Below are 16,288 nucleotides of genomic sequence, written 5' to 3'. Positions count from 1 at the left end.
TCAGTACGACACAGGAGAAATTAAGCATTGCACAGTTCTCATACAAATCAGTGGGTTGCCCATGTAATGCAGGACAGGACAAGCCATCCAGAGCGAAATACGCTCTTTGTAACCAGTCTCCAACTTAGCCCAGAAAGGCGGATCCTGAACCGAGGACCAACCTCTGTTAACTCAAAATTCCTAAATAGGGTATATGAAGATGGATTTTCTAAACTAAACAACTCTCTTAAGATCATTGGGTAAGAGCTTGGGCTCACTGGAGGGTCCTCAGATTCTCCGGTGGCCTAGTCTCACGCTGAATCAAACTGATTTCTATTGGTCAAAAGAGATCATGTGCAGTATTGTGTAAAAGTTTTAGGCGGGTGTGGAAAAAGTGTAGAAGAGTAAGGATGCTTTCAAAAATAGAAGGCATCTGATTGGCTACAAATTTATTCTGCAGCGGGACAACAACCCCAAACATCTAGCCAATGTTACTAAGAACCATCTTTAGTGTAAAGAAGAACAGGGAGTCTTGGAAGTGATGATACGGCCCCACAGAGCCCTGATCAAAACATCATCATCCAGTCTGTCTGGGGGGATTACATGAAGAGACAGAAGGATTGGAGCGAGCCGACATCCACACTATGTTCTAAGTTCTCCAAGATGTTTGGAACATGTTTGGAAAGCATTTTCCCACACCTGCTTAAAACTTTTACACAGTACTGTACTTCACTTATATATCATGAAAAGTACCGTGTGGTGTGGAACATCTCTGTTGATGGTCTCTACATTATTCCCCTCCCCCAGGCTGTGTAGGTCTACATTGCACCACACGGTCATACTTACCAGAACCATCAGGTGTGGAGCGCACATAGGTGGGTAACATCTTTACACTGGCTTCTTCATTCGTCTCCAGGTGAAGACCTCTTTCCATCTCTGCCTGAATTCGGCTCATCAGCACCTGCAAGTCTTCTTCGTGAAGCGTGAATTCAGACAGCATCTGCTCCACCTACCAGGGGTATAGGACAATGTCAAAAGAGAGGTCAAATGGACTAGGAAAGTCTATACATTTAAGCATCATCTATAAAAATGATATTTCATGAAGTCTAAATTTAGACAAATATCAATAGATAAAAACGAAACCACTGCTTAAGGGCTCGTTCAGGGGAGCGCTGTTATCAGCTCTAATAGGAATCAATAGGTTCCTATAGAAGCAGTCACATGAGAGAATGTTAGGCCCGCTGAATCAGCACACCTAACAAAAGATAGGACATGCCAGTGCAAACTCGCATGTTGGCTCAGAGGTGCGCCCAAACATAGGACATGTCCTATCTTTGCTACGTGCTTTCCATAAGCTCCTATTGGAATCTTTTCATACCTCCCAAGTGTCCCTCTTTTGGAGGGATAGTCCCTATTTTTGACCGAGGTCCCTCTTTGGCCCTTATATATCCTTTTCGACCTTAGGAAATAGACTTCCATTGATAAATTTACAATATTGCTCCATAAACTATCTGTATTGGTCTTAACTGTAATTGAGACTCCAATTTGCACGTTATTCCATCATATGGTATGGTTTGAATCATAAAAAAATTCTATATTCTGAAGATTTTTGTGCTAATATTTAAATTAAAGGCATTCAAGCATATAGCTATGGATGTAAAAATGGATATGTCACACAATGGACCATAAATGTTCCTCTTTGACCATCCAAAAAGTTGGGAGCACTAGCGTAACTAATAGGGGATGCGGTTGCACCCAGGCCCAGGAGCCTTAGGGGGCCCATAAGGCCTCTCTTCTCCATATAGGGAGCCCAGTACCATGAATAAAGCATTATAGTCGGGGGCCCTGTTACAGATTTTGCATTGGGGCCCAGGAGCTTCAAGTTACGACTCTGTGTTAAGGGGTTAGGAGAAGTTGGGGGGCCCCAAGATAAACTTTTGCACCTGGGCCCATGAGCCTTTAGCTCACAAAAAACACCATACATAAAATTAAAATGCTACCAACTGGTGACTGAATAATACTGCTAAATAGTAGTCAGATGCCACTGCCAGACATGCACCTTGCAGAGTATCATCACTGTAGAACATATTAGTAAATATCAGCCACTATGAGCAATACTGGGCTGCTGTGGATGCCTCGTCCCCATGCCAAGATTAACGTTGAACCCAGGACCCCAGCACTACAAGGCAACAGCGCCAACCTCTCAGCCGTTATGCTGCACTTTATAAATACTAATTCCTATAATGTGTCTACCGTATATTAGCTCTAGATTAAACCTATTTATTTCCATATGAAAATATATCAGACTTCCTTAGGACTGTTTATAGGAGCGTATTGGTAAATGTATGTAAGTACAGATCTGCTACATGGACGCATGATGAAACAGGTTGCATCAGTATTCCATCAGTCTTGCATATGCAAGGGGTCATTTTGGGGCAATATTACACATTACCCATGAATGCACATGCTGATGCAAAAGGGGGGCCATATGGATGCATCTGTATGTTAGGCATTGTCCATGGGCTTGTTCCAACGACAAAATGTATAAAGATAGTGCATGCTGCGTTCTTACAATACACGTGAATAGACTAATAGATGAACTCCTGCTTATGGACAGAAACCTACTACAGAGAAAACTACGCTTGTGTGAAAGCAGCCCTATGGTTAGTAAGTAATAAGCAGAAATGTGGTAGAAATGTTCAACCCTGGCTGCCATTGTACACAACGGGGGGACTTGATCATCTGAACATTTTTTGAAGCCACGTTTCTGGCATACGTCCACAGTTGAAAATGCCATAAATTTATCACATTTTGGAAAATGTTCATAAATTTATTGCATTTTTTTAATATGTCTTTTTGTACGTCACCCATCCACTGGAGTGAGATTGGGACAAATGTGGCACCTTTTTAAAAGCCATATGGCATAATTGTCTCTGAAAACCTCAATTCACTCAAACCTAACTCTCTTTTCTAGAGACTTTTGATAAGTGGAGTGGGAGGGATTAGAGGCGTTCTTTTTGGTGCAAATCGAGAGTACAGTTATCTAAACCAATTTGCACCCAAAAAAAAAAAAAGGAGACACAACTTTCCCCAGAATTCTAGCACAGTACCAATAATTAAAAAGCCCATTATCTGTACATGCATGTCTAGCCTTACATACTGGAAGTTCAATTATTGTGCAAGTAGTTGTTGGCTACGATTAATGGGAAGTAGAGATGAGCGAGCGTACTCGGTTCGGGTGTCTTTGCACTCAAGCACCGCTTTTTTCGAGTAACTGACTACTTGGACAAAAAGATTCAGGAGTGAGCGGGGGGTTGCAGAGGGGAGTGGGGGGTGGAGAGAGAGAGAGCTCCCCCCTGTTCCCCCCTGCTACCCCCCGCTCCACCACGCCGCCCCCCGGCACCCCCCGAATCTTTTAGTCCGAGTAGTCAGTTACTCGGGAAAAGCGGTGCTCGAGTGCAAAAACACCCGAACCGAGTATGCCCGCTCATCTCTAATGGGAAGGGCGCACAGTGACACTTGTACATACAATACATGGCGAAGCAATGCTGCTAAACGTACAATACATGACCAGTGGGCATATGCATGTAGCACTATACAACCAATGATGACATTTATACTCTCCTCAGCGACCTTCATCAATTCTGTACTACTTGTCAAATAAATAACTTGTGTGAAAGTTAAAGTATCACAGACATTTCTTATATGACCCCATCCATACCCTTAGCAATATCCCAGCACCCTCACGCAATCTTCTTTGTAGACTTACATCTGGATGAACAATCTGATCCATTCTTCCAGGATGGAGATCTCACACCATGGAGAAGTACAGCGGGATACAGATGTGTGCGCTTGTCACCGAACTTTCTTGGCGTCTCTGTTCTTTATGTTTGGTGACATATGTAGGTGGTTCCTACATATACATTGGTTATTCCAGTCGAAATTCTCCAAGACTTATCCATTTGACATCCATGCTCTGCGCTGACCGATCTCAACCTTCACTCCTATTAAGCACTGCTTGTCTACTACTACTATTCACTAAGAGCTGCGGACGGTTTACAGTTCAATCTGACAAAAGTTCTATGGATGATGAAATTTAAAGGGCAAAAAATGGAAGGGAGGAGAGTAGGAAGGGACTGTCACATGCGGAGAGGTACTGACTGAACAAAAGGATAGGCAGGTCCTCTGTAAGAGGATGGACTGAGAAAAGTCTCAAATTGCCAAATCAATATAGAAGACTAGTACTTAGGGAAGATGCTTGCAACCTTCATTTATGTCCTTCATTGGGAATTGCATTATGTGGCAGTGCAAGAGTTAATCAGTAACTTAGTTAATAGGAGATGTGACCGGTCTAAGACTGCTGAGCACACAGTCCAGACCACATACATATATATTTAGGTAACTCTTCCCTCCCTAATGCACGCATATGTGAACTTGTCTATAGGTGCAACATTGACTATTAAAATCACCCTCCAGTTTAGGGACAAAATTCTGTTCCAGGAACGGAGGAAGAGAGGGGTATATATATTACCTGCAGTTCTTCTTCTCTGCCATCCCTCCTATCTGCCAGTTCTGGGTTCTGTTTTCAGCTTTTCAAGATGGCCAACATGATCTTTAGTCTACCTAATCCCCACAATGCATTAGTAACGTTGGACTAGTAATGAACTATACCTGATCTCTGATTGGCAAGTTGGCCACTCGATCAGCACCGGCCAATCAGAGAGCAGTGCACAATGTGCATTGGGTAGTTAGAAAATTACTGAAGCCATCATTGCATGGCCAAAAATGGGTCCCGGAACCGGTGGATTGGGGGGGCAGCAGAAAAGAACTGCGCGTAATATATCCCACTCCCCCATTTGTGTCGGGACAGAATCATGGGTCGCTTTAAATTTTGCAGGTATTACTATAGCGGTGCTAGCTATTCTTACATCAGGTGCTAGACAGTAGTTAGTCTAAGCAGCCTTAGTAAAGATATATTTTCTATCAACCCATTAAGATGATGCTTTTAATAGGTACTTCAAATGAAGCAGAGAACAGATCAATGATTTATCTCGGACCGGAGTAGATATCGGAACATTCTTCATGGTTAAACAATACACAGGCTTCAAAGGGGTTATCAGGGACTTAAACATTAATGACATATCCTGTGACCTTCAGCCTTTAACCTCACGTTCATTTTTCACATGGACTTTTTGCCGCTTAGTCCCATTGAAGAGAATGGAATGGAGTTGCAGTACCAGGCACTGCCACTACAAGATGTATGGCGCGATGTCGGGTATACAATAAAGAGGTGACGGTTCTTCCTGAGTGTTGCACTGTGCCCCCCTCAAACATTCGGCAGGAGTACTGGGAGTTAGATCCCCAGTGATCCAGCATTAATGACCTATCCTCAGTGAAGGATAACAATATTTAAAGAGTAACTGCACTTAAATTTTTATTTTTTTTATATAAATAATAGGCATTTATAAATATTTTTGCAATATGTTTTATCAGCCTTTTCTGTATATTTTTCATACAAACTCCTCTTCAGCTATGCTGTTAGGTGCAGACGGGGCTGAGAAATCCGTTGGGATGAATAGAACCCACATAAGCAAAGAAACCTCCATCTGGGGCACTTGTGTTAACTACCCCTTGAATAATTGACAACCACAAATATTTACCTGGTGAGAAAAAAGGTCACAGCTTTTATGAAAGGCACTTTAATAGCATAATCTGATAATTTTTCCCCAGAAGAGAAATGCCAACTGGGAACCAATCCCTGGGCAAGTCTTCTTTCCAAGCTTCCAACTTCTCTACTTCACTGACACTGCCATGAAGGAGCCCATGTACCCTTACACAGCAACTCCAACCCCATCCAGCAAAAACAGGACCCAATCAATGCCAACTTGAAGGCCAGACAGGAATATGTCATTTAAGTGGACCCCTCTGAGCGCATTATATTGGCATTCTCACCTTCCAGTAAATGGTGGTGGACCACAACTCCGGACTTAGATTGAATAAACCAAGATATACAAGAGTTAATGGTATGTCTAGCCTTCACCACAGCCCTGACAACCGCTGACTACCCCGACAGACTACACAGGATACATTCTCGATCAAATCAGGACAACTTCCTGGAAGAAGCCCAGAAAAAGTTCCAAGTTGGTTCGCATCATTATGAGAAGCTCAGTGACATGCAGGTAACAGAGGTAATTGGCCCCGTCATGCACTAAAAGAATGGTATGACCACGAGTCTCCTGACTAATGTTGTTCACCTCTGGGAAGACCTGTGACCTTCGCATTCAACAAATGTCACGCCAGAATACCTCTACTTCATGGAAACCTAGTTTCCTGCTGCTAGGCTTGCATTCTGCTCGCTAGGCTGCCCAAAAGATGTAAGAATGACCAAGCAACCACACAGCCAGGTGAGCTATACTTAGGGAAATGAAAGAGAATCAAATTAACAGATCCAGAAAGACCAATCTGCATAACTTCCAACTCTGGGAGACCAGCATGAGCAGCCTCAATTGCAGTCCCAATGTGGAGGGAATGGGTACTGAACTACCAAGGACTAAGACCCAATGACACAAGACATCAACAAAAAACCTAGTAGGGAGGTACCGTCCTTAGGTTTTTAGTGCAGTATGTCTCCACTGGAAGTATGGATTGGCCGGGCTGACTTACAGGTAACGCCCAGGTCATGCTTAAAGCTGACAAAAGCTCCTGAGTGGAGACATACTTAAGTGCCATTTACATTGGACGAATGTCGGGCAAACGATGCCTGACCCTGTGTGTACTCGCTCCTGTGCTGCTGCACAGGAGCGAGTATCTCTGGATCACACAGTAAAGAGGTGGGGCAGCTGGAGGGGATTTCTGCCCCCCACTCCTACCCACCCCTCTCCATTCACTTTACACAGCAGCCGTTCAGTACTGAATGGCTGCTGTTTACACTGAACAATCATCATTCAGGATTTTAAGCTGCATAAAGTCCTGAACGATGATCGTTCAGTGTAAACAGCAGCCGTTCAGTACTAAACGGTTGCTGCTAAAGTGAATGGAGAGGGGCGGGGGAGAGTGAGGAGTGAAATCTCATCCAGCTGCCCCTCCCTGCTGCCTGCTCTGTGAGTGAGCCAGCGATACTGTAGCATGTCCCCACCGGGGTGTGAAACTGGGCATGACTTGGGTGTAACCTGTAGATCAGCCTGGCCAAGCCATACTTCCGGTGGAGATATACTGCTCTAATACCCCATCCTTGTGTGCCAGAGAATGGAAACATATTAAGGGAGGAACCACCCTTTTGTGCCAGAAAATTCTCGCCCAGATGATCAACACAAAGAAAATTAAACAGTGAGCGGCGACTAACAGAATGGTATTTAACAAGGAGAAATGCAAAGTCCTACATCTGGGGAAGAAAAATGAAATAAGCACATACAGAATGGGAGAAATTGGGATAAGCAGCAGCACATGTGAAAAAGACTTCGGTATACTAATAGATCATAGACTGAACATGAGTCAACAGTGTGATACAGCAGCCAAAAAGGAAAACACAATTCTGGGGTGTATTAGGAGAAGCATAGAGTCTAGATCACATTAGCTAATTATCCCCCTCTACTCTTCCTTAGTCAGACCTTATTTGGAATAATGTGTCCAGTTCTGGGCACCCCACTTTAAAAAAGACAGACAAACTGGAGCAAGTTCAGAGAAGAGTTACCGAGATGGTGAGCGGTCTGCAAATCATGTCCTATGAGGATCACAGTGCAGAGGGATCAGCCCTATTCTCATTTGCACAAGGAAAGACTAGAAGCAATGAGATGAAACTTAAAGGGAGGAGACACAAATTAGATATTAGAAAAAACTTTTTGACAGTGAGGGTGACCAATTAGTGGAACAGGTTACCACAGGAGGCGGTGAGTTCTCCTTCAATGGAATTGTTCAAACAGAGGCTGGACAAATATCTGTCTGGGATGATTTAGTGAATCCTGCACTGAGCAGGGGGTTGGACCCGATGACCCTGGAGGTCCCTGCCAACTCTACCATTCTATGATTCAAACGTAGTGGGCAAGGAGGCTTTCAATTTTTAGGTATGAAAACGAACAGAGTTGTTGGCCATCAAAAACAAACTCCCACAGCAGAGAGCAGACTGGGGGACTAGCTCACTCACCGACAAGGCAAAACACACCGAAATTGCCGGAAGATTGCAAAAACAACAGATAATCTAAAGTCACTGTTAAACAATAGCAAGCATCACTAGCTACATCCCTGCCACCACCACTCTTCTCATGCTTTACCATGCTGTCACCAAGTGGAAGAGGGCATTAGGGACCTCACCGGTGCCATCAGTTGAACTCCACTAGGGTCTACAAATGAAGAGGGCATAGCTGGGCTTCCGATTTTGCCATAGGATCCAGCTCCCGAAATTCCTGCCAATGGAAGTGCTGTTTTCAACTACCAGAATGTCCCGAGCCTGAAACCAGATATTAAGCTCGAGGCAATGGAGAATCAAGTGACGTAGTAGGGATAAAACTAGCCAGGAAGATGATGACAATTGGTTGATTGACTGCACCATGCTCAAGCTGTCTATCCAAAAATGCACTCTTCAACATTGAGGAGAACTAAACGCCCAAAAATAGAACAGACAGCGCTCAAAAGCATCTGTCATAGGGTGTGTGAGAGGCTCCATTCAAAAAAAATGGGAGCCTCTGACAGCGTTTAGCGATATGCTGAAAGCACAGAGCTCAATGCTGAAAAAAATGTCTGTGTGAGGGAGGCCTCAAACTTAAAATCCATAATTAAGATGCTGAAAGACTGAGCAGATATATTCCATTTGAATATATTTCACTCATCTTTCAATAAACTGCAGGATGTTCTCCTTGCAGTATGTTTACACTAGCTGTGAGAGCAATGGAATGTGTTGGCAGCTGTTTGCACAATTGGGCATGTGTTTAACAACACCCTGGGCTCTGCAAACAATGCATGCAGGTCCTTTTACATGCAAACGAAGATGACAAAGTGTTAATGGCCATTAATACTTTATACAAATAGATTGCTAAATCTTTCAATCTTTCAGTCCTTTAAAACGGAGACTTGTGTATAGTACCTCAGGTCCCTAGGAACGGTTAGGGACTGGTATAACTTTTACTTGAAATAAACTTGAATAACAGGTAATGCAGGTACAATTCACTTTCAGTGTACCTTCCCTACCTCTAAGTGCAGAGGTAGGGAAGGTACACAGGATCAATACGGCCCTATAGTCCAAGTTATCTATATGTCACCAGTCCTGAATTGGGAGCACTCCGGAGGACGAAAGGGGGTAGGGGTCACTCCACATATACTCTGACAAGCACACTTATTTAAGAAGGCTTAGCCAATAAAGTACCTCTGTGCGTGTAGTAGACATGATAAGCAGTGATCCTAATGACGGACGGCCGCACAGGGAAAGCCTGTGGTGTGAACAGGTACCCGTTTTAGCAAACTGGGGTAGTGTGCTCTCTCTGTTTCTGGTATTCACTCCTCTCACATCCACTCTCCAGACCCTACGGCATGTTGCTCTTCCTCTTCCATCTTCATCTACATTGAAGCTAACGGTGCTTCCATGCGGCTCTATGTTAGCACGCTTTCTCCTGAAGATGGACTCCTTTCCCGCTCTCAATCTCTCTCATTTATAACCTCACTTGTACCACATGACACAATAGAATAGATACATTCAGCAGACAGAGCTGACAGGCAATGATTTTATTACTACTAACCCTTCAGACGCCGCAGCTGTGCAACACGCATACAGAAAATGACCGTAACACAGAAAATGACCTAACTTGATTCGAGCGTATGACGGATGCCTCTTTGTAAGTTTTTCTATTTATATGCATGTAAATGTGTTATTTTAATGTATATGTTTGAAAAAGACACGTTTTGTATAGTGCCGAAACGCGTAGCATCAGAAATAAAACTTTATGTATTGCACTACCATGTACTTGTGCTGCTTTGGACCCTAGCAGCGCGGTGCCATTTTTTGCTATTGATAATACAGAAAATCACATGACAGCTTTCCACAGTGCATCCACATGGGACAATACATGTATGACAATTATGGAGGGGACCAGGATGTTGTTCTGGGACACTACAGAGACTACACAAGACTGGGACACTTTAAGATACCTTTCACATGGGTAAAAGAAGTGTATAAGATGCACTGCAACAAGTAAATTCTGCACCAAAATTCGCATGGCTTAAGGCCCCTGTCCACAGGCGTTGCGAAGTCCCACGGCAGATCTCCACCGCGGGAGCCGCTGCCTGGGAGCAGGATTCGTCGCCGAATCTCCGCCGGTCAGCCTTATCTGATAGATAGGCTGGTCACGGAGAATCGGGGCAATTCGCAGCATGCTTCTTTGTGGCGCTCTTTTGCTGGCATTTTTTTTGTCTGCTCCACCGTAATTCTCCGCTGGTCCCCAGCGCTTGTTTGAAGTCTTCCGGCAGCGCTTCCTGGATTGGAGGTTCAAAAACCCCGCCTCCAGGAAGCGCTGGCTCTGATTGGTTTTCTGCAAATCACTGCAGCGCTCGATGAACCAATCACAGCCATCGCATTTTATCAGCCTACAAGACATCCCTAATGTGAAGGAATCCATAGGAAAGCATGGGCTTCACATACATGCGATTTGCAGCACTGTTGCATCGCGAGAAAATCACACGATTTTGTCGCCTGTGTGAACGCGCCGTAAAGGGGTAGTACCAAGGTTTACTTTCATCACCTATCCACAGGATAGGTGATGGTCTCAGAGCTGGGACTCCGACCGATCCCAAGAACAGGGGACCAAATTCCTCCGTGTTCCTCGCTACAGGTTCACAGCACCCCTGCACTGATGAGGAGACTGAATGGAGCTATGACTGCGTATGTGAATACAAGCGCTCAGCTATTTCCATCAGCTGCCACTCTATTCATTTCAATGGAGCTGCATGTAAGAGAAGCAACCCTGCAGTGATGAGAAAATGGGATACCTTGTGGATAGGTGATAAAAGCTAATCCTGGTATAACCCTTTTAAATAAAATCTCCAGCATCTCTCAGCTTGCTTGTGATATTGTAAGGCGGTATATATTTTATTGTTATTTAATGATCCTATAGTCTTTTTTTCTTTGTAATGGTATTGTCTCTTTAAGAGAGGGCAAAACAGAGACACAGAGCTGAGCAGGAGGAAGAGAAAGGAAGTAGTTGAGAGAGGTGCTTAGTGCAGGACAGAGGTTGAAGCAGGAGTCTCTCCTGTTGTACTGCAGTGTTACAGAAACAGTCCTAAGGACTGTTCCCTCCATGAAAAAAGAGATACAGCCATTGAGAAGACTGCAGAGAGTAGAGAGGACGGCTAAGTTATGGACAGAAGAAAAAAGGAGTCTCTTCTGTTTTGTGCTTCAGGGCTGTAGCAATTGTCCTAAGAGCAGTTTTCCTCTAGTGAACAGGAAAAAGAGTACTGAATAATGAAATCAATCCCAAATGGTTCCTCTGTTCCCTCTCCTCGGATGACACTGATCGCATGCCAGCAGGCCTGGAAGAGAGTCATTCCCGGTCATAGAGTTGCTACAGGAACCCCCGCTAGTGGATCTGAAGACTGTTTAGTAATACAGTCATCATTTATTACTGATCCCAATCAACTAGGCTATTAACTGTTTATATGGACTCTTGAACGTTATTGACAGACTAAGATACTGTGGATTACCGGGTCACAAGTTACTATTTTCCTGTTTTACAGTTAATAAAGTATTGTTTGTTTAGCAATGATCCTGCCTGCGCCCTATGTCTGTCAGGATGACTTTGACCCGGAAAATCGGAAAACTCCCGAAGCCACTTACAATACGCGACCACTAGAGGGAGAAATAACATACCTTTCTACTGTATTTAAACTCTATATAATTAAAAGCCAGGAATTTGTTAGTATTTTGAAGAAATGTAATACACGGGTTTCTTTAGAAAAATTACAAAGCTTCCAACATCTTACGATGGCAGCTTAGTGCCCAAATGTAAGTCTAAGACAGAAGCAAGAACGGCACAAGTCCTGGAAACATCAGGAGGCATTTATTATCAGTGGAATTTTTGATGCCAGTTTTCTGGCAACTTTTCTTCCCTTTATCTTTATGGAAAAGTAGTGGGCCCGGCGTAAAGGTCCAAAAGCTAAAAATTTTGATGTATGTTCCAAAATTGTGACTCTTATATGCCACTAAACTGATGTACAAAAGATGATCAATATACCTCAATAAGTCCAGAAGTCACTAAACCACTAGCAACCACATATTTCCAAATTTACAGATGGTACAGATGCTAAACTAGCTCCTGGGTGAATGCCTATGCAGCCCTGTACTTCCCTATATTTGTTTCCCAGAACACCACAAACAATATGATCAGCACTATAAGCCAGCCATTTTCTGGCCAGTCAGAGAAAACAAACATGTCTGAGTTTGTGAGATACAATGTTTGATATGAACTTACTAAGACCAGCTTCATTAGGTCGGACGGCCAGCCTGAGAACTACAGAGGATGGAAATGTGCCTTCTGAACTGCAATTAGTGACTTTGGCATTACTGCTGCTGAAGAGCTAGATCTGTTGACCAGGTGGCTTGGTCCACAGTCTACAGAATGTGACAAGAGAAATAGATCTATCCACATTGGTAATCCAGCAGGAAGCCTCCACTGCTTGAGCGAGAATAGAACAAAACTTTGGCACTCCTAAAGCCACAGTGAATGCTCTATTCAAGTGGCTAATACGTTTTCCAAAAATACCCATTAAGGTCAATCTGAATCTCCAACAGTTCAATCTCCAAAACTTAGAAGATTCAGTTGGCCAAGCCGGATGCTCACCTATGTGGAATCAGTTACCCGGACATTGATTATGGGGTATACCCAATAGTTTCCAAGCTGCCATACAGTATTCGAGAAAAGTGGACTACATTTGGGTCAAGATGCACAAGAGAAAATCAAGTCTCCTTTCGCTTTCCTACATTTGCAAGTTTATCAAGAACATTATAAAGTCCAAGCTTTTCCTGCAGTGAGTCCAGTGGTCCTAGTTTACATCCCACTGAGTATAATAGCCAATGCCCTAACTACAGCAAATGCAGAGGTTCAGCGTAAGTGAAAAAGACTGATATCCTTCCCATACCCACATCAGCTTCGAACCTGAACAACCAAGTTGAAAAGATTAAAAACCCTAATCAGTTATTTCTAATTCATAAGAACCTACAACCCCCCAAGCAGTGCATCGGCTTCAGAAAGAAGCTGTTCCAAGAACACAAAGAGCTTCTAAAGAAATTTGGATATATATATATATAAGAACAGCACTCAGATATATCTCCTGTGAAAATATAGTCATAACACGATGAGAAAGGACTCACCCGGTGTACGCAGCCAAACCCCAAAAACTTGGGCTGACCGCTACACCCCGATGATGCCAATGAAACAAGATCTTTGTAACCTTTTAACCCACTCGTTGTGGAGCTGCTGGACCAATGACCAGGCGCCATACATGATTCCCAGGAATAAACAATAAAATGCACAATAAAAAGCGGTCCCGCGCTCCTTAGGAAAGGCCAAGTATGGAAAGCTTTAAACAAGTAAATGACAGTTACTTTTGAGAGGGGTCCCCTCCTTAGAGACCCTCCTTAATAGGAAAGATAAGACCTTAATAACGAATGACCAAGAATTCTTCAAACTTCCGGGATAATTCAAGGTATTCCAAAACAGGTAAGTGGAGTATTTAGAGGGTATTTATTTGAACAAAGTACAAATAAAAAGTACTAAAAAACACATGGGGATGCAAGCAGATGGAAGAAGCAATGCGTTTTGGGTTTTTGCGACCCCTTTGTCAACCTTGAATTATCCCGGAGTGCAGCTGTGAAGGCCACATGTGTTACCATGCAGGGCGCGTGCCGCTCCGATGTCGGCTCCGGCGTCCCGGAGCTCTGCTGTTGGGGATCTCCCGGCGGCGTGGAGCAGCCAGCGTGCAGCAGCGTGGGCGTGTCCGCCCACTCTCCTCCACCTTCCATATGCAACAGTGGGAGAGTCGGCTCCTCCCACTCTCCGCCCCTGGGAAGAGGCTTTAAGTTAAAAGGCTGGCAGTGACCTGAGCTCACTGCCAGTTATTGGTTCTGTTAGCCTCTAGTCAGGTCTGTCTCAGTCTGCTCTAGTTGCTAGTCAGTGTCCTTTCAGTTTGCCTGTGAGCTCCATCTCCAGCCTTACTCTGCCTTGTAAGTACTGTTGGTCTTTTTCCACCTGCCTCTTCTGTCGGCACTCTGTCCCCCGTTAGTAGTTCCATCTAGGTAGTCGCCAGGTCCCTAGCCAGAGCAGGGACCGTCGCCCAGTTGTCCGCCTGGGGTTAGCCAGGGCTGAGGCAAGTAGGCAGGGACAGTGGGGTGCGGGAAGTTCAGGGCACCCCACCTGGCGCTCGGGGGGCAGAGTGCCGTAACAACATGCAAGCACTACTGCCATCTCAAGTCAACCTTACACTACCTGCACATTCCCCTCCTGCGACAAAATGTGGCAGGGAAAATGCAGATAAAGTTGCAAATCCTACCACACTATCTTCATGTATAGATGTCAGTGAAGAAAACCTATGCAACAAGTCCTACAGAAAGATATGTCTAGTCAATGTATATGCCCCAAGGTTCAGCCAGAAAGGACTCTAAAGGTGTATAAAATCAATGGATCCCATGATGTTTGCCAAATGCTGTGATTTATCCTGGGTTATTATAGGCAATGTCTGCATGGAAAAAATGAAGACACCAACCAAGAGTTTCTCATTTAATGCCCTACAGTTTCAATTGGTGTTATCGCTCCTTCTGTCTGAAGGAGAGATAACACACAGGCCTGGTGATCCTCTAAAACCAATTTAGAGATCATAAAACTGTCACATTACTTTCCAGTGGACTAATTAAGTATTTGCTTCTCTGCTCATCTTCTCTGGTATTGTTTTAAGTGCAAATTAGTCTCGCTATGTCTGTGCCTTTTCATATGTGTACATATGTATATACATATATATATATGTATGTGTGTGCCCCATCCAGATCTGTTTCATTATGCCTGAGGAAGGATCCTGAGCGGTCCTAAAGTTTGCTGTAACATCGTATATTTTTGTTAGCCATTAAAAGGTATCATATCTTCAAGATGACTTGGTTTCTCTTACTGAGAACAATCATACTTTGCTCTACTCACTAACGCGGTATCAACCTTTTTTTTTGTTGGGGGTTAAGACACATCTTTCACAAATGGTCGCAGCACTTATATTCAGTCGTGCCCACACCATCACTGAGCAAGAGTAAATTGCGGCATGATCCTCAGGATAACATTAACATGGTCATGTCTAGGAATGATCCCCCTTGGATTAACAGTGTTCAACTCAAAAGGTGAAGACAAGAAACTTGCACCAGCAAGAGGGGATGAAGAATTTCTCATGGTTATGGACAAAGAATTCACTTAGGATGATTCCAACAGGTTGGTAGCACCTTTATCCTTCCATTTCCAAGAGTAAAATCACTAATGTATAGCAAGCAGTTGCTAGAAAGAGGAGACCAGAGATGGAAAACATTTTATAGACTTCACAAAGAGATCATGTAGAACCTTCACCACCACTAAAGGAAGGATAAGAATGACGTTACCTTCCATCCTCTCACGTTTATCACTCTTGCAAACCAAAACAAATCAGAGGGGTGGTTGAGTTGAGTGCTCAGTATAAAGGTGTCTTTCTCAATAGCCTGTTCTTCACTGAACCTAACCTAAAGGACAGCCACTTAGGAGGGCTAATTTACTTCAGGCATAAACCTGCTACAGTAATGGCCGACATTCAGCAAATGTTCCACTGCTTTATTATCAGGAAAGAAAATAAAAATCTCAGCTTCCTATGACACAAGGACAATGATGTCAATGAAGTAATAGATTATATATCAGATGATGTCTCCAAGAACAGTCTACAGACTGGGAAGGATAGCCCAGGAAGGTGAGAAGAAGTATGAATCTGATGCTCCTCAATTTGTTGAGAAGAACCTATATGTAGATGATGGACTTATACTTTTACCCAGAAGTGTGTTTTGATGAGATCAGTCTCATCAAAACCCAGAAAATGTTGCCTGTAACAAACCTTAGATGTCACAAGATCTCCAACAACCAGAAGATAATGAAAGTATGCCCTTCTGATGATTAGACAATCAACTTGAAAGAATCCAACTTTGTGATGTTCCTTCCATTTAACTCAGCCTAGGTTTGCTGTGAGACATCAAAAGAGACACACTATCATTTTTAGTGTCAGTCTGTGACAGATGATGCCAAGGGAAAGAAGGTTCGGGGACTTTGACTTTCAACAC

At 43.6% G+C, this 16,288-nt stretch overlaps 1 protein-coding gene across 1 annotated transcript in view; it reads right to left on the bottom strand.

Moving 5' to 3' along the window:
* Positions 1 to 16,288, bottom strand: part of GCK (glucokinase) — a 40,879-nt gene that overhangs the window by 13,460 nt on the left and 11,131 nt on the right. Inside the window, exon 2 of the mRNA XM_066589422.1 lies at positions 826 to 988. Within this exon, the coding sequence (XP_066445519.1) occupies positions 826 to 988 (163 nt within the window). The remainder of the gene's footprint in view (positions 1 to 825; positions 989 to 16,288) is intronic.

Source organism: Eleutherodactylus coqui, chromosome 2 (assembly GCF_035609145.1).
Source record: "Eleutherodactylus coqui strain aEleCoq1 chromosome 2, aEleCoq1.hap1, whole genome shotgun sequence".
NCBI lineage: Eukaryota > Metazoa > Chordata > Amphibia > Anura > Eleutherodactylidae > Eleutherodactylus > Eleutherodactylus coqui.
Note: the sequence above shows the minus strand (reverse complement) of the source record. Positions and strands in the feature narration are given on the sequence as shown.